Consider the following 25,158-nt stretch of genomic DNA (forward strand, 5'->3'; position numbering starts at 1 on the left):
AGCAGAAGCAGGGACACTTCAGAGAGTTGGTTGGAATGAGGGACGTAGGTCACATGATTCGTCACATGACCTCTGAGAACAGAGGCTGTTTTGCGGAAACTGCATAAATCGACGATTTGAGCCGAGATCAGTGAGGAGACAGGTGAGGTAAGTTGGAATCACTTGCGAATCATTTGCGAAGCGGTTGCGAAGCAGCTGCGAAACAGTTGGAAGAAAGGCAGTCCTTGAGAGCTTTGAATAGCTTCAAGAACTGGGGGTGTGTCAAGTACTATGCATTTATGCATGCTGAAATTACCAGGTCTTTACAAACCGGGAAATCAATGGACCGTCATGATAACGGTACCATACAAAAATACATACATTGCTTAATCAGCTATGTCCGCCGAGATTGGAAAAGAGCGGATCTTGTCATTTTAGTTAGTTAGAGAATTTACATATGTCAGATTTACCATACATTGTCGTATCCGTCTATTTCTGTCACATATATCAACATCAAAACAGCAATATTGACATTTTTCTTTCGCGACATCTCGACTTCTACTCCTCCGTAGTTAGATCTTGTTTAGCATTGAACAACATATTTATATCGCCATCGTCACTCCTTGTCTCAAATTTGTCCTCTATACAATAAATGGAAGGCCAGAATATACAACATAGCGATTCCAAGGTTACGGAGTACAAGACGCCGATTACAAGCGCCAAGACCCCCTTAAGGGCTCTCTGCTATGGGGCCCCCGTAGATGGCTCCGACAAACACAATCCACCACCTATTTACTACTAACACAACCAAACACATTCTGATCCCGTAGAGATCTATGTCTCCCGGTGGTGCTTCACTACCATGAGAGCACTGGTATACGCCCAACTAGATGGAAAGCCTGTGGAGATATGTTAACTTTACTTCTGAGTACCTGTGCGAGGTCCATTAACACTGGGTCGAAGTACGCGACCGTGTATAATGAAGCAGAGTGCTCTGATAGCGACAGAGATCTATTGTGAATATTCTCAACCTCAATGATGTGGAAAATTGCCGAATATTTGTATGAAATATGGTCACTCCATAGAGCTATTCCCATATAGCTATTCTTGAATTGAGGACCGACTGGAAAAAAATAAAAATAAAGTTAAGATGAAGTGACAGAAATAGACGGGTACGACAATGTATGGTAAATCTGACATATGTAAATTCTCTAACTAAAAATGACAAGATCCGCTCTTTTCCAATCTCGGCGGACATAGCTGATTAAGCAATGTATGTATTTTTGTATGGTACCGTTATCATGACGGTCCATTGATTTTCCGGTTTGTAAAGACCTGGTAATTTCAGCATGCATAAATGCATAGTACTCGACATGAAGTACAAAGTACTCTGTGACCTCTGTGGTGATCTACACGCCCAGACCTTTTAAGGGGAAAGAAAATGCAAACACCCCTGTCAAGCAACGAATAGGGAATGACAAACCGTAGCCTATTTGCGAACAATCCAATGGATGTATCGTATTTTCACGCAATTCAAGTAGGGTTTCTTCGAACTCGGAGTTCAATAGGGGCTATCCGCTGCAGGATGGCATCATCCGTCAACGATCCACTCCGATCTCGTGGAGTTCACTAGCCCATCGATCGATCTGCCTCGTGTGTCGTTATGATCTCCCATTTTGTCTTTGTACTTTCTCTCGTAGAATTTTCATTGTGTCTGTTGTATGGCTCTTACTGACAGCACGCTGGGGCAATCGAATGATGTATCACTCAAGAGGGATCTTAGGAGGAAAGGATTTCCAACTATTAAAGGAAAGGTTTGTTTCCACGTTGCGATACAGGAGTTTCTAGTATTCTCTTTGCTCAAACCATGTCGCCCACAGGTTTCCATAGGCTCCAGGGGTTTGACGGCCTCCATGATGGGCTGAGATCCCCAGATGCAGAGTCATTGCGCTCATTCACCGAAACCATCCAAGACGAATACCACGAATGGGTTAGCGAGTCTGGTCGATCTTCGCGGTATGTCGAAGTCATGACGATGGACCCAAGTCAAATGCGCTAACTAAACAGAACTAATCAATTACTCGACAACTTCCCGCAACCTCCGAGGCAGGAAAATTTGGATGCCATTGAGGAAGAGATGGAAGTCTATCCCACGCCAAAACCTTCTATCAAGAGCTTGCGTCGCCACGCTACGGCCAATGAGCTGCCTCTTCTACAACAAATCAATCCAAATGAGGGAGCACCGGAGTTTAACCCTGTCAGTGAAGAGAACGGCTCATATGATCTCATTGCGCCCTACGATGGCGGTGATCTCCCACTTTACAAGCTGGAACGAATCGCAGACATCATGTTCTCATCGGAGCATATGCTCACAATTCTAAACAACCCCCGATATCTAGCCCGATTCCGGGACTTTCTTCTCGAGGAACGGCCGCGATCGATATCTACCCTCACATACTATCTGAATGCCTCAAAAGCGCTCAAGGCAATACATTACGCTAATGCGCTCGTGCGTCTCTCGGTGGACGTGCCTCCTCCAGTAGTCCAGACTGATGGGGAAGCTGCTGGGGTGACCGTGAATCTAGTTTTGGAGCAGCGCGTTATAGACGGGCTGTTGGCTCTTACTGCCGAGGAACTTCCTGCATTCATCACATCAAGATGTATTGCAATTACAAGCAAGATCGTTGAGGAGCGAGTCCGAGGGACTTTGCCAATGAAGTTCCGCGGGACTTCAAATGCACTGGCAGAAGTATTTTGCTTGACGGACCCATCGCGACCTGATAATCCTATCATTTTCGCATCAGAGGGTATGTCTTTATATCTTGCTGTTCGAATTGAACTAACAAAACTAGAGTTCCACAGAACAACACAGTACGGCATGGACTACGTGCTTGGGCGAAATTGTCGTTTTCTACAAGGTCCGAAGACAAATGCGAACAGTGTTCGCCGTCTCCGCGAAGCTATACATGCTGGCCGGCATCACTCCGAGATGTTTCTGAACTAGTATGTTCTAAGCTAAGTCTTTTTCCAATTCAGCAAACAAATGACTAACGTGACCAGTCGTCGCGACGGGTCACCATTTATGAACCTACTCCAATGCGCACCCCTATGCGACAGCCACGGCCGTGTCAAATACTTCGTGGGCGCACAGATCGACGTCTCGGGACTCGCAATGGAGGGTGCTTCAATGGAATCCTTGATGGAACTACAAAGCAAATACCGAGACCATGATGAAGAGAGTATTGCGGAGCCACCAGAACCAGAAGAGAAGGATGAGTTCCAAGAACTAACTGAATTGTTCAGCCCGCGGGAACTCTCCACTGTTCAACAGCATGGTGGGAATCTGTTCCAACCTACCAGAAGCCTCGCATCTCCGCATCACCCGCGATCGTGGTTGCAGCCTGACATATCGCTGGAAAGAGAGACCGAACCCATTCGTCTGCGTGATATGAAATCACCTCTTTTACGGACGTCTTTTGCGGGCGTGTATGAAAACGTAAGAGACTAAATGCTTATTTCCACCTTTGGCGACTTGATTGCGGATACTAATATGATACAGTATCTCCTCGTTAGGCCTTACCCTTCCCTCCGGATTCTGTTCACATCACCAGCCCTTCAGATCCCAGGCATGCTGCAATCACCATTCCTATCACGTATCGGCAGTTCGTCGGCAGTGAAAGACGACCTGCTACAAGCGATGAAGGTTGGTCGCAGTGTGACTGCGCGTATCAAATGGACGACACGCTCCAATCCCGAAGGGCGCAATCGCTGGGTCCATTGCACGCCTCTACTCGCGAGTAATGGTCAAGTGGGTGTGTGGATGGTTGTAGTTGTGGATGATGGCTGATGGGAGATGTTACTTAATTGGTGTTGCGCTGGTAGTCTAATAGTCCAGATCTTTCCCATGTATATATTTTCTTGTTATTATGAATACATCCAAAGGATGCTCTTCAGCTGTTTGTGCACGGAGTATGGAGTATCCTAATCACCACTGTCAGAAGCTGGTTAAACTATTCCAACGGACCTCGGTCGCAGAAGCACATATGGGATCTCCTCTCTCACAAGTCTGACGAGATAAGCCACTGAAATTTATTGAAAGGAAAATAAAGGTCAGAACGAAAAGATTGTCTCGGTCCAATTACGCCTATAAACAAACGAGGTTGAATTTGTATACAATAAGAATAGTCGACCGCTTATGCGGCCTTGTCATGCCTTTTTAGTGATTGGGCTTTTTAGATGCATACAAAGGTGGTAAAAAAAAAGTATATTCTATGTGAGAGACTTTTCTATATATAATCTTTGACGTATACTAATTTCAACGTCTCTTTTATCTCTATATATATTTTGCAATGTCACGAGCAACCATCGCCCTTATTTTTCTTTAGGAGTCGGGGTATATAGTAGGTAGCCAAGCCCGCATGAGTCGTAGGTAGCGAAGGGAAAGGCTGAACCATCAACTCTTCATACTCGGGCAAAACGGGGTACTTAGGAAGGAAGGAAAGGAAAGATAGGGAGGGTAGGGGGTCACTTCGTAATACGTATAATTCATAGTTTAATATTGTAAACATAAGGCAGGTTGATTAATACAATTGGAGAGGTAAAAAGACTGCATAGTTACTCACAGTACTTGGAAAGTGAGAGTGGATCTAAACCATAACCCCCCGTAAGGAAACTACTTTCTAGAATTTGCATCTACCTAAATATCTAGCGGAACTAAGGAGTCGTTGTCTTCGACAATTGTATCCAGGGAGATCTCGCGGCGATTGCGAAGGTATAAATACGAGCTTGGTATTGCCCCAGTTCTTTTGTTCACTTCCCTCGGCCAATTTTCATTCGCAGCCTAGTGCGCTCTTGGCTGCTGCTTGCACTTTGGCTTGGGTGGTAGATTGTCCCTGGGAAACAAAGACATCATCCTCATCCCATATGTCGTTACATTAATGACAGGTTGGAGTAAACCCTCGGCCAATCCATTGCCGTCCCATTAGTCAAAGGACATTACCTTCCATTGGTTCTCTCATTCCTTCCCCTGTCTTGTGATCTGATATACAGCCTCCGCGAAAGATAGGAATGGCCTTCGTTTAACTGTCGAAGGGCATTCTCTCTCTCTTTCTCTCTCTCTCTTCTATTCTTGGCTACGGCCTCAACTGTAGCTTCGCTAATATGGAGATTTGGTCGTTTCTCGAGGAGGAGAGCGATTAAGCTATCCCCACAACGTGTATTGCTTGCTGCGGCCTCAACTGTAGCTTCGGTGATAGGGAGGTCTGGCCTTTTCTCGAGGAGGAGAGCGATTAAGCTATCTCCACAACGTGTATTCCTTGCTGCGGCTTCAACTGTAGATTCAGTGATAGGGAGGTCTGGCCTTTTCTCAAGGAGGAGAGACATCAACGGCCTTCCCCTTCTCATAGCAGTTGCTGCAGCCTCAAGTGTGGTTTCTGTGATGGCTATATCCGGTCTTCTCTCCAGGAAAAGCTGCACCAAACTTGATGCACAACTTGGATTTCTCATTGCAGCATTAAATACCTCCTCGGTGATGGGTGTTTCGGGGCGCTTCTCCAGCAGAATATTCACTACAAGCTGCGCAACCCAAGTCACCTGTGTTGCAACCCTCAATGTAGCCTCGGTAATCGGCATTTCCGGTCGCTTTTCAAGAACCAATGCTATTAAATTGAACCGCCGTCGGCTTACTAGCCTTTGAATGGTATTTTCGGTGATGGTCAGTGTCACGTTCTGGTCGAGCAGAGCACCAATCATAGATTCGGACAAAAATCGACTTGTCACTACTGCTTGCAAGATAGACTCTGTCATGGAAAATCCCGGGAATTCTCGGAGAAGAAGGTGCATCACTGGATCCCCGCCTCTGCTTTCCGTTGCTGCCAGAAAGCACAGTGATTGGAAAGAATTGTCATCAGAGTTTTGATAACCTAAGCCGTGTCTCAGAAGGACCAACATAACCTCAACCGCATTCTCCGTCGTAGCTCGCATCGATTGGTAGATCACAGATATCGGATTCGCGGAGTATGAGTACAATAAACGGGAGACGGTTTTTGGGCAGCCATAGCGCGCAGCTGCTATGATTGGGCTCTCCGCCGACTTATCCGAGGCTACCCGTGCACCTTCGGAGAGCAGCTTTGCAACAATACTCTCCATACCAAGTGCGGCAGCGCAGTATAATGCACTGGGAGAGATATCATTCCCGACAACCGGCATTATTTGTCTGATGTATTCGGGACAGTGTCGATACTGTTTCAAGAGTGAAACTGCTCTCAACCAAGAATCACGGACCTTGGTGTTCGTAAGACTGAAAAAATCAAAAAGAATGTGTTCCAGTTGCTCAGATGTTGGTTTTTCCAATGCCCTTTTAGCATAAAAAGGCCAGGACACGGTGGCATATTTCAATGCGGGTGGTATATCCGGAGATCTCACCCCTGTGTGTTTCGGTATGTCGGAATCCCATCTTTCAAATAGGCCACTGAGCTCGGAAAGGAAGCCAAGTGTAGCAACTGCGTGTTTAGAATGTGCTGGCTGTGGCACCGACAGAGCATTTCCACCGTCCGTGTGTTCCTCGATATATTCCTGTACGGACAAATGGGCGAAGCGAAATTCGAGGGAGCGGCCTTCGACCCCGAAGCTGACCTTGTACTGGTCGACAACCAATAAGTTGCAGCAAGCATCAAGAATTATGTCAATATCTAAATCTAGGACTAAATTCGTGCCACCAGAGAGACTTCGACTAATCAGGTCTGGTAGTACAAGAGCGTCCAACGGCACAGGAGAATGCAAAATCCATTCAAAGGCTTGGTGGGCAATATCGGGATTGCTACCCTCTGCGGCCTGGATCTTCGAAAAGATCTCATCGTAGGCTGCTTTCAATCCCTTTGGAAGTTGCCCCAGTCGTTTGCGGATGTCAATCTCGAGGGCCAGCCCGAGAATCTGTTCTATCTGGAGAGCTGCCCATTGAAACCTAGAAGCTCCGTGAAGATTCCAGGTAAGCTAATAGTTTGATGTTTGTGCGCAGGGAGTTGGAGACTCACATTCCGCCGCTTTTCTCGTAAAGAGTTGTGATGATGTCCTGCTTCAATTCTCTGGATATAGGTTTTCTTCGAGTTTTCTGTGCGTTTTCGATTCTCTCATTAACAAACCTTTCAATATCGCCCTGGTTATGAGTGGCTCCGATTCCAATGTTGGACTTCCGTTCAAGTTGCCATTTGATGTCGTCGTCCCGTCTGCTTGCGACGAAGATCTTCACATTATCGGACTGAGTAACTAGCCAGTTGAAGACGTCAATGAGATCACCTCGACTTTCTTCGTAGCATTCGTCAAGAGCGTCCAGTACCATCACAAATTTTGAATAATCGTGAGTTAACTGAGACAGAATCTCCTTACTTTGATTGAAGCTCAATTTTGCTGATGCACCGCCAGTAAACCGGTACTCTTGGTGTGCTTTCACGACTACTTGGTGAAGAGAGTTCTTCCGGGGAAACTTGGACAGCTGCTTAACAAAACTTCGTAGGATATTCTCTGGGTCGCGGCGATGATCGTCATCTCGCTTGCAGTAGAAGTAAGCTAGACCATAGTCTGGATGATTATCCTTGATATGATCAATAACCCTGGAAACAAGCTTAGTCTTCCCAGCACCAGCTAAACCGTTGGTATTAGTGACGGTGTCAATATAGGCGACAATATTCTCTCACGGATCCCATGTAGCCACAGTATTGTGGACGTGTCGAGTGATTTCCACTTCCGAAACGTTTTATCTTCAATTAGCCACTCCCCCGTGCCGGGAGTGCGATTCTTACACGCAAACTGGTGGTGATCTTGATATGGAAGCTTGGAAATCCACATCAGAATATCACAAATCCTATCTTCCTGTAAAGTTTCCCACACTTCCGTAACAATGTGATCAATGTGATCGATGGAGCTTTTGAGGTTTTTCAGTTGCGGTAGGTCGTTCAGTATGGTGCGGTACTGTGATGATTCAGTACGCTCTTGGCCCTGAAGGTATCTTTCACAATTTTGGCATTCCTTTTCGGCTCGATCTTCAGTCGCTTGACAATCCTCTTCGAACTTCAAAATATCACTAGGTGACCAGAAAGCAGCCAATGTTCGCTCGAATTTGTTTTTCTGACACACTCGCATAGCTACTGCCAGAAAGTGCAAAACGAGTTTGTACAAGTCAAGAAGTGCGGTGCGAAAATTCCCAAGTGCCAACCGGAGATTCTGATCCGACGACTTATGTTGGCCTGGCTGAAAGAGCAGTTCGTAAAGCCTACATCGATACATCACGTAAAGAACCCGGTTCAAGCCACTCAGCAGAGCCGCGGTCTGCTCTTGTCCTGCTACTGCTGCCTATTTGCGGTCAGAGATTTTGAAAGATATTGTGTCGAGAAATTCTTACCTGGAGTAAAAAGCGGATCCCCGCCCATGGAAGCCCAGCGTGGAGGGGGTCTGCACTGACCGCGATGTCTCCCACTTGTTTGAACTTGTCTAACCAGACGATCACTTTGTCGGCCACACCGCGAAGCTCTACCTCGGCTTTCCCAATCCTGACTTTCCACCGGCTTTTCTTAGATTCCTCTCTTTTAGCTTTGACAGCTTCAAGGATTGTCTCGGATATCGGGGTGTTGAGAGATGAAGGAGGCAGTTCTTGAGTCGACAAAGTCTGAGTGATTGTCTTTTTATCATCTTCCGACAGTTGATTTCGCGCATCCTCCCATAGATCGGCATTTGGAAAATCCTGCGAAGGTGAGATCGTAGACGCCGTGCTAGTAGAAAGGGAAAGTCCTGCGACGGAAACGGTCCCTGGCGGTGAGCCGACCATTTCGGGGGTCTGATAGGTCTTGTAAATGCTAGAATTTTGAAAAACAGAATGAATATGTAATTTCGTTCAATCCACTGGGTCTGGTTGTTCTGAAGAGATTCGAGAGGGGTTGTTTTTCAGCTGATGCATGGCCAAGTCTCAGCTAGGTTGGCGCGCGGCTAACCCAGTATGTACAGCTGAGTATTTGTTCGAGAATCCCCTATAGAACCTCTCAACGCCAATTGCGCTTTGCTATTTTACTACCCAATCTCATCTATGCATTTACTTGTCGTTGGCTCAACCATCTCTACTCCATATTTCAGGATCAATCCTTTCTCTTTTGTTGATATCCCTCTTCAATTTTCTTGGGTTGAGAGATTGAGCCTGCTAACATACCTGGGCAGTGATGACTATGACCTAAGCCTGAATTAACATCCCAGGTGATGTAGATGATACCCCAGGGCTAGTTTGTTCTCGAAAGCCAACCACTGAGCTGGACTTTGATAAGGGAATAAATGGCAAATCCAAATACCAATAGACCGAAAACTGGCCCACCTCATTTCTTTATGTATCTAACGAATCATTCATGTAAAAGTCATCAATCATATATCAATCCAAGCCCCAGCCACGTACGCGGCGGAACACAAATGCTCGGTCATTGCGAAGGCCAAACTCTCCCCAGTCATCCGTCAGTCTGTTGTAACTCCAGAAGCCCTTCCAGGCTAGTTTAGTGTTTTTGGATGGGTTTGGAGGAGCCGGCCCGACTTGAGCAGATTTCGGTACGGTCGAGGAACGTAGCGATAGATGCATCGTGTAAACGTACTTGGGATCTACACCCTCTGTTTCAATGATGATATCCCGCTCGTCCGAAAGAAGCGATTTCTGATCCGAGGCTAGGTCGGGCTTCCAGGCTTCCGCGGGGGTTTCGGAAGTTTCAGACGTGTCAACGGGCGATGCCAAATGCCACCGGCCGCGAAGGCCGTGCTTCAGTGTATTCATAGCGACGGGTGGTATGGCATCAGTAACACCAGAGATGGTATGGCCCGCATCAGAGGGACGTCGTTGATGCTTCCGGTGTGCTGGGGTGCGCGCCGACATCACATTTTCTTTGCTGATGTGGGGGACTACATCCACTGGCTCCGTTGAAGTGAGCAGTGAGATTACCGAGCCATCCGGGTAGAACCGCAGATACCGGTAGTAAGTCACGATGTGGATGGGACTGTTCCACGACAGGTTCGAGTATGAAGATGCCGCACCAGGCCGAGTGTAGTTGACTGTGCTGATGTAGATGCCCGTGAAACGAATTCGAGGAAGGGACTGGAACACTTGGCTCCATGAAGACAGCGGCGAGGGAATTTCCACAGGCCCGTCCTTAGGGAATGGAGTGTATCGCGGCGCAAGAGTGTAGATCGGTTCCCCATGCAGGTCGCATGCAAAGTCATAATGCATTCCCTCGAAGCCGAATTCCCGGCCTTGACAGATTCGTCTCCAGATATGCTGCTCGTGGGCGAAATAGTATGCCATCCGCTTGCAAACCAGTGCCATCCGACCGAAGGCCGATGGGTCATCCATCGCCACATGTCGCAGGATCTCCACCAGAATTTCCGATGGTATGGTGGCGATTGGACAAGGCGGCGGTGGTGTGTTTTCGACGATAGGATCCAGCTGTGAAATCGGCAAGTGTGCAAATGATGCGATGAGCTCAGGTGTCGGGAGGATTGGTACATCTGCAGGCTGTTGCGTCACAGCGACAGGGCCGGTGGGAGCGGGCAGATTCGGCCTCTTCCATACATGGGCATAGTGCTTATTCCGGTAGGACTTGTCGACCGAGGAATCTAGCTAAACAGATATGAGTATTTGGACCGCAAGTCCCATTTGTAACGATAAAAACTCACCCGGTATGCCTTTCGGTAATGCGACAGACTATCTCCCAAGTTTCCTTCAGCCTCCTTCTCGACCGCTCGTTCAAAGTGCTCCAGTGCAGACGTTGGTTCTGCTACCTCTCGACGTGAGAAGTCGTCTTCGGGTGGTTGCACGCTCAGCTCCCCAACTTGCTGGGCCAGCTCATCCGGGTCGAAAGAAGCTAGCGGGGGACCCTCCTCCTCGATCTCTTTCCGGTGAGATGCCTCATGGCGTGTGGGCGGAAGACGAGCCGGAGGGGCAGTCGGAGTCGGAGTTGCAGGAGCAGGGGCAGCTTTGGGTCTTGATCGACGAGTGACCTCCTCGCGCCACTGTTGACGGAACGACTCGAGCTCGTCGTTATCGTCCATGGCGTGGTGGTCGACGTTCTCGCCCCAATGGATGTTCACGGGTGTCTCTTAAGATGACACATGCCGATCTCAGGCTTGGCATCCTCCCCAGGGTCCACTTCTTTCTTCTTTCTCGTCTTTTAGTTAATCGCTCCTCGTTTGCAATGCCCTCAAAAACACAGCGCGTAAATATGAGTTCCATCCTTCACCATGTGCGAATCCAGTAATTAGGCCATCTTCTGCTCCTCAGCAGCGATATCCTTTTCGGTATAATGCAGTCCGATCCATAGCCGTTTTAACATACATACATTGTGGTGGATAGCCTCCAGGGTAGTCGCAAGCCGTTTGTTGGGAAACTTCAGATGCCGTTGAGTTCGTTCCTTCTCTCGCGAACCGGAAGCCGGTAGCAAAGTTGGAGGTTCTGGGGAGTCACTTTCTCATGGCCAGGGAACGCCCTATCCTTGATCTCTTGCTTTTACCCGCGTTTTCTCTTATCCACCTCTGGCATTTGCCTTCCCACGCTCCCTAAGCCTGGCATGCTGACCATGAGCACAAATATTTTACCCGAAGATAGAAGTGAAATGATGGTACAGAAAGCTACTGACTAGCAGTGGGCCATGCGAACTCTCTGGCCTCAACCATCCAGGCCCACGGTATTGTACTACACCGGAAAGTTGAGTAGATATATTTAGTACAGTTAGATTCATTAAACATTAAGAATTTTAAAAGTATTATTTTCATTATTTTCATTATTATAAAATGTTGTCAGTAAATTCGGTAGATGGTGTAGAGATATATATCTTTGGTGTATGTCCGTAAAATGCTTATTTCCTAGAACTATACCGGAGGCCCCACATACATTTACTGGATACATCTTCCCACATTATAAACACTACAGTACTTTTTACATGCTCAGCTATACAAGGGCTATATACGACACATTAGCAAAAATTACACAATGCACTTCGATATCTCCGTGGACTAATGTTCTGATCCGATCCTGCTAAAAGAATACTACAATGTAGAGTTTATGACACCCTTAAAAAAATGCAAATAAGTATGGTTTTTGTGGTTGTTTTGAAAGGAATGACATTTGGTCTCGCATTCCTTTTGGTATATTGCCCGCACTGTTACATTTAAGTATAGTTGCTGTCTTGGCGAGACCGTATAGCTTTGTTGTTTCATTTCTCCGAAGAATGAAGGCGCTACTTGGACAGTTTTGTTTGCATTCCACAATCAATCCCCCCACATTAGGCTGTTCTCTCACCCCAATGTTAAATGTATGGCTTCTCCTTTGTTGGCATTGAAATTCCCCAACGGTACCCTAGGACAAGATCCTCTAGGGGGTCAGAATGTGCAATATTTCTCTGAGAATAACATTGGACGATCAGCGAGGGAATATTGTTCCGCTATCATGAAATACAAATAGCAGTCCGATTCTTGCAAACTAGGTCTTTTCTTCCGATCATTCTCCAACCAAAGCTTCATCATAATCATGAAGGCTACAACGGCAGCGTCGGTTTTGGCCCTGATCTGGGAGGGAGCTACAGCTCAAGACTACAACGCTGCACCCCCTGATCTCGCGACTCTCCCCGCACTCTCTCTGTTTGAGACGTGGAGGCCGCATACCCATGTGCTCCCACCCGACGGCCAGATTGGTGACCCATGTGCACACTACACTGATCCCGAGACAGGGTCCTTCCACGTCGGGTTCCTCCACAATGGTACCGGAATTGCCGCGGTCCTGACCAATGATCTTGTCCATTATTACGATGTGAGACCTAATGGCAACTACTCCATCGTGGCTGGTGGTCCCAATGACCCCCTTGCCGTTTTCGATGGCTCTGTCATTCCCAGTGGAGTGGACGGCAAACCGACACTTTTATACACCTCCGTGTCGGCATTGCCAATCCACTGGACGCTTCCTTATACTCGAGGAAGTGAATCACAGTCTCTGGCGGTCACCTATGATGGTGGAAAGAACTTCACCAAGCTGGATATCCCGCCTGTTATCCCTGAGCCACCAGCAGACCTGGATGTAACGGGTTTCCGCGACCCCTACGTTTTCCAAAATGCTGAACTCGATCAAACCCTTGGCAGTGCCGAGGGTACGTGGTATACCATCATTTCAGGCGGTATCCATGACGTCGGCCCTGGAATGTTCCTCTACCAGAACACCAGCCCCGACTTCGAGCAGTGGGAGTATCTTGGTGAATGGTACCATGAGCCTGCCAACTCAACATGGGGAAATGGCGACTGGTCTAAGACCTTTGGTTACAACTTCGAGACTAGCAACGTCTTCGGTCTCACCAGAGAGGGATACAGCTACAACGGTAGTCCTTTCCTGACCATTGCCGTGGAGAGTTCATACGAGCCCATTCAGGAGTCGGTCTCCTCCCTCCATGCCCAGCTGTGGGCAGCAGGATCATTCGGAATCCCCGAGGGTGAAAACGTCACATTCACCCCTGATATGGTTGGTGTCTTTGATTGGGGCTTGGCTTCCTACGCGGCCGCCGGCAAAGTCGTACCCGCAACTTCCCAGGCCTCCACTGCAAGCGATGCCCCCGATCGCTTCATCAGCTACGTCTGGCTGACTGGAGATGTTTTCGGAGGAGTTGTTGGCTTCCCAGCTGAGCAGCAAGGGTGGCAAAACACTCTGTTGACGGCTCGCGAGTTGTACATCAAGGCTATCCCCAACGTGGTCAACAATGATCTCGTTAAGGAGACTGGGTCGTGGCGTGTGGCCGCTGACTCCGACTCAGCCGGCGAGTGTGTTGAGCTCGAAACACTTGGAATCGAGATTGCCCGGGAGACATACGACGCTATGACTGCTGCCCCTAGCTTCACCGAACCAGACCAGACTATCACCAGCGCAGGTGTTACCCCCTTCACTCGCTCCCCAGAAACTAGGTTCTTTATTCTCGAGGCTGAGATTAGCTTCAACAGCCGTGCTTCTGACCTCCAAGCCGGTTTCCAGATCTTGGCCAATGAGTTTGAGTCAACCACCATCTATTATCAATTCTCTAACGAGTCCATCCTGATCGATCGCTCCCACACGAGTGCCGCTGCAGATACCACCACCGGTATTGATGCGTCACCAGAATCTGGTCGTCTTCGTCTGTTTGACATCAATGACAGCTGTGGCAACAATGGCGGCAACGGGGGACACGGTGGCTCTGGTGGTCAAGGCGGCTCTGGTGGTCACGGTGGCTCTGGTGGTCACGGCGGCTCTGGAGGCCATGGAGGCTCTGGTGGCCACGGTGGCCAGGGAGGTTACGCCGGAAATGGTGACCACAACTGTGGTGGAAAGGGCGAGAAGGGTGACGATCACTGCAAGTCCAACTCTGCGGCTGCCAGGGATGTCGAAACTTCTCACTCCGCTCAAGTTGGCGAGCACATTGAGACTCTAAGCCTGACTGTTGTTGTTGACAACTCCGTCCTGGAGGTTTACGCCAACTCCCGCTTCGTGTTGTCTACCTGGGTCCGGTATGTTTCCTTGATACTTTCGCTTTCAATTTTCACCGAACGTAAACTAACTCTATGATAGTCCTTGGTACCAAAACTCGACTGAGATCCGCTTCTTCCAGAACGGAGAGGGCGAAGCATCTTACAGCAACATTCGTGTTGCCGATGGGTTGTACGACGCTTACCCAGACAGAGATCAGTGAATTATGCGACAGGACTTGGGATTTTAGCGGAAAACTTGGGTTCTACAACTCTCATACTCTTCCATGCCGGAAGAAACACAGGAGAAGACTTACTGATCGGAACAGACAAGGTGTCGTTAGTAGTTACCAATAATATATGACCAATTAATGATCAGATAGTTAATTGAATGAGTGCTTCTATGGAGAAGGCGTTTACTATGTGCGACGACATTGTCCTTCGGCTTCGACCCTGATTCCCATCCAACACATTTAGTAATATCCATCATGAAATCAGTCCATCCTGAAAGTTTCTTTGTACCCAAGTGCTCTTCGAAGCAAATAGTATATTTTCATGAGGCTTGCAGAACGATCCAATCAAATCCTGGTATTCCCTTGATCGACCCCACTCCCATCAACTACCCTTTTTGGAAGTCAGTATTGCCACAACGGCCCTGAAGGCACATTGGAATAACAACATTGTATCCACTATTTCCCGCCCTAGGAACTTGAAGGGAGGGGGGCTAAGGGGCTGTGGTAATCCACCAAATCACTCTTTATGTATTTTACAAAGATGGTCGTGGTTCGGTGAAAAGTTTTTTTATCACAATTAATTCGCCTGAGGATCTAGTATATTAGGCTAACCTCCGCCCTCTTTTAGATCTATCCTTCGTATATCGTTCCAATATTCCCTCGCCTACGCTATTGTCTTACACCCAGTTTGCAATATTTAGCCACATCTTCAGCAGATTTACTTCATCCTCAGTCATGAGCGGGACGCAAGTGGCACAAAAGTTGTTGCAAGCTGCGCATGTAGCTCCAGAAATCTTTCAACTCCGACCGGATTATCGCGCCCTCTTGATGGTGGTAGAGAATATTCCTCCCGGCCCAAGCGATGATTCCAGCGAGGCCCTGTTGAAAGAGGCTGAAAACTCCATCAAGGATAAATTGTCCAATTGCCCCGTTACCGAACTCCCACACATCGCCGCATGGCGTGAGGCCTACAAAGGTTTCGGAGCCAAACCCCAAAAGACGCGAAACAGCCTAGAGGCTCTGACTCGGCGCGCGCAGGATGGCTTGCCGCGGGTCAACCGCCTGACCGACATCTACAATGCCATCTCTGTCAAATATCAGATCCCATTCGGAGGCGAGGATCTTGGCAAATACCATGGATCGCCTTTCCTAGTCCGCGCTACTGGTAAAGAGGAGTTCGAAACTTTTTCAGGCGGAAAGCCCCAAACAGAACTTGCAGCGCCCGGGGAACCAGTTTGGTGTGACGATAGTGGAATCACTTGCCGTCGATGGAATTGGCGACAGGGTCCACGAACTGCTTTGACCGATGATACCTCGCGGGTTTTGTTCATCCTGGATGCACTAGAGCCGCTGACGGATGATGTTCTGGTTCAAGCTGCCGATGAGCTTGCTTCGGCTTTGAAACGCCTATCCCCGGAGGTGCAAACAGTGCGCCGGATTATTGGCCCTTCGGTTTAACTTCTCGTTGATGGCTGTCCGGTGTATAAATTGCGAGAAAGATTTCAGAACCCTGTGGTTGAGCATGGTGGTGTCGGATGTATTATATTCATAAGCGAGTGTTCGTGCTGGTCGACCTTATTCCAGGTCTCAAAATCATAAAGTTATTGAAAGCAATTCGTGCATTATTTAGTTTTCCTATATGAAGGACAGATTGAAAGATACAAGTAGACTGTAGCATGGATGAGGTGAAATAGCACCCACCACCAAGACGGGCAGCAATAACGCAAACTTGCATCCGATTCAGTTCTTCTGTAGCTGTTAGGAATTAGAGGGGGCGCATCAAGATATGACTTGACCTGCCCTATGGTGATATCGATGGGTAGGTTAGTTAGTCGAGTGTTGATGTTGTGAGGCTCTACCTAGGTTCCCAGCCAGGCTTGGCCACTCCAGTAGGCGATCCAAGTAATATTCACGCTGGAGGCATTGACTTCTCTTTCCTGGGAGAATCAAGGGATATGTATGTCTTCAACATGATTTCTGGGAGGAAATAGATCGTGTAACATTTCAGGCAATTTTGGAGCTGGTGGAGGGACCCATTGTCATAGAAAGTGCGCATGTTATTATTTGGAGGTGACCAAAAGCAGTCAATATGCTCATGGAAGGTCGCGCATGATAGCTAATAATACCGTGATACATATAATCTTCATTTACCACATGGGCAGTTCCAGAACGACAGACCAAATCATAATATACACTTCACGTTGGTATCTCAACCACGCCACAAGCAATTGAGTTGTTATTAGGATCGCCCATATTGCCTCCATTCGCAAACAACAACTTTTTAGCTCCTTTAATGGTGACGATTCTCAATGAGCGAGAGTAGGCGGACCACATGCCCATATTCACAGATTTCCAACCATCTGCATCTGCCGCATCCTCGTTGACAAATACCACTTCCTGGCTACCGGAACTGACAATAATCAGTCCAGAACCGTCGTCACGATTAGGATTGGGCGTCCAAATTACATATGGAGACCCATACGGAGTAATAGGATGCGTGTCGTTTGAGACTAACGGAATGCCTGCAACGGAGTCGAACTCCAACGGCGAGGGGGAAATCTTATAGTGCACGGCACATCCAGCGGTTCCACAATATTCGTAAGTCAAAATGTAGGTATCGGTTGGTTCAATATGTGCGACGGTAGTCATCCCTGGGCGGTCACCCTGAGCGGAATAAACAACGTCAGGAACAGCAGCGGACCATGTGAGAAGATCGGTGGTGGTAACATGGACGAGTTTCTGGCTATGGGCTGGATCACGTTGGTCGGAAAAAAAGCAAACTATCTTCCCGTCATACAACATCAAAAATGGCTCCCAAATAGCATCGTCTCCATTGGTAATAGTTTCAGGGCCAGCTCCATACGCGACATGACTGAGGAATTTCCAGGTTTTCGCATTGTCGACGCTGATATAGAGATCAATGTACACTCCCCCTACGAGACTGAAGGGGGTAGAAACACCAGCGGCAAGAATTGATCCGGCAGCATATCCACCAAATTCCTCAGGTAAGGTGTATAGGAAGGGTTGAAAGCGCATGCCCCAGCCGTTCACTTGGTCCTCCACGGCAGAATAGTTGGACCAAGTCGAGCCACCATCAACCGACCTGAAGATAGGGTGATTGACTAGTGGTGGTTCGAGTGGGTAGTTTTCCCAGGTTATGAGAAGAGACTCATCTGGCAGCTGGAGGGAGCGCGCATAAAGAGTATGCCACTGCACAGCATCTGCGGCAGGGTGCCAGATGATATAATTGAGGAAATCAGTGAATGGTTCAGGTTGCGGGTTCGAGACGACTTGGGAGAAGGCAATGGAGAAAATAGCAGGAAGCAGTTGGAGTGCTTGGACAACGAAACGCATTTTTGGTAAGATTTTCGGGAAATGATAATCCAGATGAATGTTGGTTGCCTCTGAATTTGAACTGATAGAATCAAGCTAGGTGGTGTAAGACTTTATACCCCCAGGCTCTGCTATAGAACCGCATGGTCGTAATTTCTTATGTCGTCCATCGGATTCCGGACTTTGTCGCTAGCGGGGAATGCGAGCAAGTCTGAAGGATTGCACCTAAATGGCTAAGATTGACCCCCTGTAGCCGCCGGGGAGTGTCGGGATGATGCGAGTGTGGGGTAGATGACTGCCTATTTTCTCTAAAGACACCGGTAAATTACCATTTTGGGGCCAGGGAAACGGACATTATCTCCAGTTTTATTTCATTTAGCCGGACGACTAACACGGGATTGCTAGTATAAGTCGCGGAATGTCGGGAGGGGCAGCAATATAGGTTCAGGCGGCTACGAGCAACTCTCTTCTAAATTGCATCTTCTTTCAAAATTGAATCTCTATTCACAAAATGCCGAGCTTAACCCCAAATCATGCCTTTCAAAATGCAGTCAAGTCAATTCTTGATGGCAAAGTACTCTCTGAAGTCGTCGATCAGCTGCTGTCGCAGTTAACACCACACGAACGTCTTTCTCTTCTGGATGGGGACACCCCATTTTGGGACGGACTACGAACAATTCTATGCCATCGTTACAACTATGAGCCATTTGTTCATGGTAATATTCCTCGCCTAGGGATTCCCGGCATCCGCTTCACAGATGGGCCTCGCGGCGTTGTCATGGGCTCGTCGACTGCATTTCCTGTCGCCATGGCCCGCGGAGCTACCTGGGATGTCGACCTTGAGCGACGGATCGGTGATGCCATTGGACGAGAAGCCAAGGCACAGGGTGCGAACTACTTCGCCGGCGTGTGTGTGAACTTGCCCCGACATCCGGCCTGGGGTCGCATACAAGAGACATATAGCGAAAACCCCCTAATGCTAGGAGAATTCGGGTTGGCTCTCACGCAGGGAGTACAGAATCATATCATGGCTTGTGTCAAGCATTTTGCCCTTAACTCAATGGAAAATGCTCGCTTTCGTGTGGACGTGCAGGTTGATGAGGATGTACTGCATGAAGTTTACCTACCTCAATTTCGGCGCATAGTGGAGGGTGGCGTTGCCTCCGTCATGTCGGCTTATAATTCGGTCAATGGTGAATGGGCTGGCCAGAACAATCATCTACTGACCGATATTCTGCGTGGGGACTGGGGCTTTGATGGCTTCGTTCTATCCGATTTTATTTTCGGCCTACGCGACCCTGTCAAATCACTTCAAAATGGGCTTGACATTGAAGCACCATTTGTCCAGCAGCGAGCCTTGGAGCTCAGCCGGGCATTGGAAACTGGTCAGCTGGATTCTACCGATGTGGATCGTTCATGCGTCAGGATCCTCAGTAAAGAGCTGGAATTCGCTGCTCGCAATGCTCACAGTCAGCCAGACACATCGGTGGTGTTCTGTGATGACCACCGAGCACTTGCCCGAGAGGCCGCCGCACGGTCTATCGTACTCCTGAAGAATGAGGCTATCGATGGCCGGTCGACCCTTCCATTGGAACCTAGAATTATCACAAAAATCGCCGTTGTGGGCCGGCTGTGCAACGTTGCCAACATCGGCGACAAAGGCTCGTCCCAAGTGTTCCCCCCAAGCGTGGTAACTCCATTACAGGGATTACAGGCTGCTATACCTTCAGTCGAGTTCTTGGTTTCAGACACAGACAGCGTAGAAGAAGCGATGAAGGTTGCTTCTGAAGCTGATGTGGTCATCTGCATTGTTGGGTATAATCATGCCGACGAGGGAGAGTATGTCGTCCCAGCGTTGCAGCAAGACCCCGTCCTATGTGAACTCTTTCCGCCAGCCGTCACACCCAAAGAGTTGGAAATGTATGCCCTTCTCCAAGGTAAATCTGCCGGGGTCGGCAAAGGAATGGAAACAGCGTTGGAGGTAGGCGCAGGGGGTGATAGGAAATCATTGCACCTAAGACCACAGGATGAAGCTCTGATTACCGCTGTGACCGAAATGAATTCCCGAACAGTGATATCCATTGTGGCTGCTGGCGCAGTGCTTGTGGAGCCGTGGGAAAGCAAAGCCCCTGCCATTTTGATGAGCTGGTATGGTGGCTCGGAAGGTGGCCACGCTTTGGCTGATGTCCTCTTGGGTAATGTCGATGCTAGTGGCCGTTTACCATTTTCTATCCCACGGGACGAAGCCCACCTGCCATTTTTCGACCGTGAGACCACGTCAATCCGTTACGACCGTTGGTTTGGTCAGCATCTGCTAGACAAGCTCGGTATCGATGCCGCATTCCCCTTCGGCGCAGGACTTTCTTATACCAAGTTTGCTGTGTCCAATGTGCTCGTTGATTCTATTCGGGGAGGAAGAGCATTGTCCGAGGTCACACACGATGAATCCATTTCGGTTACATTCACAACAACTAATACTGGGACCCGGGCTGGACGGTACATCGCCCAAGTCTACGGCCTGCCTGCCATGTCGGAGTTTCCCACTCGCCTTTTGATGGGCTTCAAGGTCATTGACCTGGGTGTAGGGCAATCTGTTACGTGCAATGTGATGGCTTCTCTAAGGCCCATTCAACGCTGGGTGAATGGCGAATTCACGCTGCCTGTCAAGACTTTTGATGTAGAAGTTGCATCGTTTTCGGGAGACCCGGACTCATCACGAGCGAAATGTATTTTATGAGGATCAATGATAGTAGTACTTTTGGATTATTGATCGAACCATATTTCCCATCCCGATAGAACTTGCATTAAACCTCAATTGACATTGCCAATCGCGAATGGTTTGCTTCTTATACAATACATTTTTACTGCTTCATTATTTCGTAAAACAATAACACCAACTCAATAGCTACCAAGAACCACAAAAATAACATTCAAAGCTGAGATAGAGACTGGAATGGGATGGATAGTCAAAGGTTATACACAGAGAGGTCTCTTAAACAAAGTATGCCTAAAAGGATCCCAAAAAAGAACACCCAAGAATACACTAGAAGAGAACTCACGAGAGCACGTCCGTGTGCTTTTGCATATAACGTCCCAAATATCATTGTGGGCCAATATATCGTATTATTGAAGTCTGATGTCGCGAAGTACAAAGGCCGCATGAACGGCCGGTTATTCTTGTGTCATGAATTACTTCTAGTACCAACCTACATACACACTAAGTTGATGTTCCTCTACAGTTAGGAAAAGCTCATTTAAAACCTATGCCACGTCACATATCAAATTCCTCAATGTACTGTTAGTAAACCATAGAAATCCCAATCCCCATCCAGCCACTGTTTCACGAAATAAACTCGTCATCGTGGTAGGAACCCATTTTCCTCGGTTGGACATGCTTTTGAAACATGGTGTCAATTTCCGCGTTGGTTTTGCCTCGTAGCTCGGGGATGTAAAAGAAGCACACAATTGTGGCGGCCAGCGACAACCCACCGAAGATGAACCCGACTTTGCCTTTAAGATTCTGTATGATAATTGAGCAAAAGAAGGCATCGAGTAAGGGGAAGAAAAGAACATACCCCTGCATCTGGATTTACCATATATGGAACCGCGAAGAACATGATGATCCCGAAAATGGCTTGCGTGGCTGTAGCGAGAGCAGTCGTCCTTGCACGAAGAGTGACTGATGAGACTTCTCCCAGGAGGACGAAGGCAACAGCACCGATGGTCAGGAAGTAGACAAATGAGTAGACGACCGTTAGGGAGGACATGACCCATTTGGCGGAATTGGTCGGAATGACATCCATAATTCCTATTAGGAATAGTATCGTTGTACATGCAACCATGCCGCCTAGGAAAATGGGCCGGCGACCTAATCGATGGACCAGAAACCAAGAGCAAATATTACCTGCGACTCCACAGGCTGTCAATCCAACACCAAGGTCAAAGGCGTTGGAAGTACTGAGTCCCGCCAACTGGAAGAAATAGGTAGAAAAGCTAAGCACGAAGATAATTCCAGCAAAGTGCTGACAGGCAAACACACCCATGGAAATAAGCGTGCGGATCCTGTTAGTTCCTTGAAACGCTAACGCGTAGCTTGCCTTCTCACAACAGGCCTCGGCTTCAACAGTGACTTTGATTGTATCCAGCTTAGGCTCAACGTCAAAATCACTGCCATATAGGCGCTGGAGGCTTATGCGGGCCTCATCAATGCAGCCCCGTTGGACTAGGTAGTATGGGGACTCGGGTGAAAATATGCTTCCGGTAAACAACAGGATTGAGAACACAAGTTGGACGAGAAACGGGGCGCGGAACCCCCATACATCCACGCGATCTCCGAAGCCCTTCGTCACTGAGTTTGAGATCAACTGTCCCATGGCAATGGCCAAGTTCACACCAGAAGTGGTATACCCTCTTAGGACAACAGGGCTGAATTCCGAACATGTGATTGGGCCAAGTGTTAGATAGAAGCCAACACCAACACCGAGGATAAGCTTGCTGACGACGAAGGCTGCGCGTGTCGATGACCAGGTCTCACCAAAGATGCCACCAGTCACAATAATAACGCCAATACTGAGACTCTTCTTCCGCCCAATTCGGTCCGCGATCCAACTGCACACAAAGCCACCGAAAAACTGACCCACGGACGAAGTGATGTTGAAGGCAGACAGCCATTCGGCCGGAATCACAGCGTCGCCTTGAAATTTATCTCTTTTAATTTTCTTATCAGCGAAGCTTCATTCAGCCGGATCAAATTTCACAAACCCATAATATGAGCGGAATGACGGGACGCCGATAATCGAACCATTGACCTGAGTATCAAAACCCCCTGTATCGCATTAGCATGTAATATCACGTCGGGCCCGTTATATCTTACATCCCAAGGCGCACATGCACCAAAAGAAGGTCCAGAGAAGTAGCTTAGGATGCTTGCGTGCAACTTCTTTCAAGGTCAAGTGCTGTTCATGCTCATAGTCCGTGGTGGCATGTGCCTTCGCAGCGGACTGCTCGCATTCAACATGCTCAAGAGATTTCTTTTTCTCCATCGTTACCTAGTTTATTGGCATTACAACCAGAGCAGACATGAGTTCTTTATATTTCGGTCTTGTGTCTCAATTACCCTCTGGTGTATACATCTAGGGAGCTCCACTTCCCCGCTTCTCCACTATCCCGACACTCCGCGAGCATATAAACTTTGCAACTTCCAAGGTTATCCCCGCTCCCGACATTCCCCTAAACCCCCATATTGTTTGATTCTGTTGTTTCCCACTACCAGGTCATGAAAAGCTCTCGCATAGCCCCCGTCAGCAGGGGGAGCATGGCCTATCCGCGGAAACGCGCCGTTACTGCATGTCAAGTGTGTCGTGCACGACGTACAAAATGCGATCAGAAGAAACCCCGCTGCTCCTTCTGCGAGCGAATCGATGCACAGTGTATTTCCGAACCCGCTAGTCTATCAACCTTTGATCCAGCAAGTCTGGCTATTCTGGAGCGACTGGCCAATGTAGAGGAGAAGCTAGATGCCATTCACGCTGCAGGGCCAGAAGTAAACACGCTTCCCCTCCAATTATCCGGACCCCTGGTCCCGCCACTGCCTGAAAGTCTGGAAAAGGTTCTCGGCTGGTCAATTTTCTGTTCTGGCGCGTCCCCCATTATATCGACTTGTCAAAAACTACCCAGCCCTTTGTCATCGAGGTTGACTGGTGATACCCAGCCGGTAGCCATATCTGGCGATGAGCTTGACCCCAATCTGTGTGCTGGGTACCTAGATGCATTTTTTCGGGATGTGCATGTCAAAAATCCGGTTTTCCATGAACCCAGTATTCGCACACTCGTTCGCAGAGTCTGCCACAATGGCGCTGGCTGGGACGCTGAATCTTGTCTCGCTTTGCTAATTTGTGCCAATGGTGCAATTTCACGCCCATTTCGTTCGCCTTCACTTTCAGTCAATGAAATACACGTATCAGCGGGACCGGCCCTATTCGCCACGGCACAAAAGCGTATGGGCTGCATCCTCGAGTGTCCTGGGCTTATTCAGGCCCAATGTCTATTTCTGGCTGGCGTTTACATGATGACTTGTATGCGTGCTTTTGATGCATGGCGCATGTTTCTACAAGCTCTGGCAGCATGTCAGGGGTTCGGTTTTGTTCAGAACTCGTCGCATCCGCAACAGCAAAATCAAACTGGAAACCTAGCGGAGGAAAGCATATACTGGTCATGCTGGAAATCAGAGAGAGAGCTCAGATGGGAGCTCGATTTGCCGGATTTCCGTAACTCGTCTCTCGACTCCCCGACACTGTTTCCAAGTCTCCCTCAGGGCAATGAAGGGGATACCCTGCGGTCCTGGTATTTCTACTTATCTGAAATTTCTCTTTGGCGTCTAGAGACAGATGCGCGGGAAGAAATCACCAGAGTTTCTCGGGATTGGAGGCCTGGAAAGCGGGGACCACTTCTCGACCAGCTGGCTGAGGTCGCTAAAAGCAACTACGACCAGTTAGTTACCTGGCAGGACTCGCTGCCATCGATAGTGGCTATTTTAGACGATAATATGGAATCGGACATCCTTCGATTTGTGTTGCGAGGTCGAGAAACGTATCTACTTGAGCTTATATCATGGCCCTTCATTTACGCTATCGTTAGGCAGTTGCCTTCGTCACCCGCGGAGACAATGAGCCCCTCTGCGCGCGAATGGGCTTCGAGGGGACTACAATTCCACCTCAATCGGTTGAATATTAATCAACCTGGCTTCTACCATCGGCACCATGGAACCTGGCTCATGATGCACTCTTCGGCCCGAAGCGCGGCGATTCTTCTTGCGGTTGCACTTAATCCGTCCACCTACGATCTGCTTCCGCAAGGATGGCTGCAGGCAATTAAAGATACAACAGATATGTTGCATTTCTGGTGCATGGAAGTGAAAGGGATGGAGGAAAAGGTCGAGTTATTTATGCATCTTCTTTCAAACTTCCAACATTGATCTCTAGATGTTGGTGGTGAGAAACTGAAAGTGACTATGAGATGAACTTTTGAGCTTCGAGGGTTCATACACCGATGATGACTAGTTCGGATTGCTCTTTTGGGGACTTTTCCTTTTGTTGACGGTTCAGGGGTATTTTTATCTTTCTTT

General features: G+C 48.3%; 9 protein-coding genes across 9 annotated transcripts; 5 read left to right on the forward strand and 4 right to left on the reverse strand.

Annotated features, from left to right (window-relative positions):
* Positions 1–1,846: 1,846 nt before the first annotated feature.
* On the forward strand, positions 1,847–3,826 carry N7487_006954 (uncharacterized protein; the record flags this gene model as incomplete). The annotated part of the gene is made up of 5 exons (XM_056874701.1): positions 1,847–1,995; positions 2,047–2,786; positions 2,832–2,982; positions 3,040–3,475; positions 3,539–3,826. 5 exons carry the CDS (start codon positions 1,847–1,849, stop codon positions 3,824–3,826), a joined length of 1,764 nt encoding a protein of 587 aa, XP_056732421.1.
* Positions 3,827–4,974: 1,148 nt separating this feature from the next.
* Positions 4,975–8,797, reverse strand: N7487_006955 (uncharacterized protein; the record flags this gene model as incomplete). The annotated part of the gene is made up of 4 exons (XM_056874702.1): positions 4,975–6,940; positions 7,011–7,617; positions 7,671–8,325; positions 8,375–8,797. 4 exons carry the CDS (start codon positions 8,795–8,797, stop codon positions 4,975–4,977), a joined length of 3,651 nt encoding a protein of 1,216 aa, XP_056732422.1.
* A 588-nt stretch (positions 8,798–9,385) lies between these two features.
* On the reverse strand, positions 9,386–11,046 carry N7487_006956 (putative F-box protein (Pof7); the record flags this gene model as incomplete). Its single annotated transcript, XM_056874703.1, has 2 exons — positions 9,386–10,615; positions 10,672–11,046. 2 exons carry the CDS (start codon positions 11,044–11,046, stop codon positions 9,386–9,388), a joined length of 1,605 nt encoding a protein of 534 aa, XP_056732423.1.
* Positions 11,047–12,520: 1,474 nt separating this feature from the next.
* Positions 12,521–14,693, forward strand: N7487_006957 (glycoside hydrolase family 32 protein; the record flags this gene model as incomplete). Its single annotated transcript, XM_056874704.1, has 2 exons — positions 12,521–14,511; positions 14,573–14,693. 2 exons carry the CDS (start codon positions 12,521–12,523, stop codon positions 14,691–14,693), a joined length of 2,112 nt encoding a protein of 703 aa, XP_056732424.1.
* Positions 14,694–15,437: 744 nt separating this feature from the next.
* On the forward strand, positions 15,438–16,160 carry N7487_006958 (B3/B4 domain-containing protein; the record flags this gene model as incomplete). Its single annotated transcript, XM_056874705.1, has 1 exon — positions 15,438–16,160. The coding sequence occupies one exon, from the start codon at positions 15,438–15,440 to the stop codon at positions 16,158–16,160; it is 723 nt and encodes a 240-aa protein (XP_056732425.1).
* Positions 16,161–16,898: 738 nt separating this feature from the next.
* On the reverse strand, positions 16,899–18,056 carry N7487_006959 (uncharacterized protein; the record flags this gene model as incomplete). The annotated part of the gene is made up of 1 exon (XM_056874706.1): positions 16,899–18,056. The coding sequence occupies one exon, from the start codon at positions 18,054–18,056 to the stop codon at positions 16,899–16,901; it is 1,158 nt and encodes a 385-aa protein (XP_056732426.1).
* Positions 18,057–18,546: 490 nt separating this feature from the next.
* On the forward strand, positions 18,547–20,772 carry N7487_006960 (glycoside hydrolase family 3 protein; the record flags this gene model as incomplete). The annotated part of the gene is made up of 1 exon (XM_056874707.1): positions 18,547–20,772. One exon carries the CDS (start codon positions 18,547–18,549, stop codon positions 20,770–20,772), a length of 2,226 nt encoding a protein of 741 aa, XP_056732427.1.
* A 603-nt stretch (positions 20,773–21,375) lies between these two features.
* On the reverse strand, positions 21,376–23,077 carry N7487_006961 (uncharacterized protein; the record flags this gene model as incomplete). The annotated part of the gene is made up of 4 exons (XM_056874708.1): positions 21,376–21,555; positions 21,611–22,766; positions 22,797–22,860; positions 22,909–23,077. 4 exons carry the CDS (start codon positions 23,075–23,077, stop codon positions 21,376–21,378), a joined length of 1,569 nt encoding a protein of 522 aa, XP_056732428.1.
* Positions 23,078–23,349: 272 nt separating this feature from the next.
* On the forward strand, positions 23,350–25,008 carry N7487_006962 (uncharacterized protein; the record flags this gene model as incomplete). The annotated part of the gene is made up of 1 exon (XM_056874709.1): positions 23,350–25,008. One exon carries the CDS (start codon positions 23,350–23,352, stop codon positions 25,006–25,008), a length of 1,659 nt encoding a protein of 552 aa, XP_056732429.1.
* Between the last annotated feature and the right edge of the window lie 150 nt (positions 25,009–25,158).

Source organism: Penicillium crustosum, assembly GCF_028827405.1.
Source record: "Penicillium crustosum strain IBT 35664 chromosome Unknown utg000002l_segment0_segment0, whole genome shotgun sequence".
Classification (NCBI taxonomy): domain Eukaryota; kingdom Fungi; phylum Ascomycota; class Eurotiomycetes; order Eurotiales; family Aspergillaceae; genus Penicillium; species Penicillium crustosum.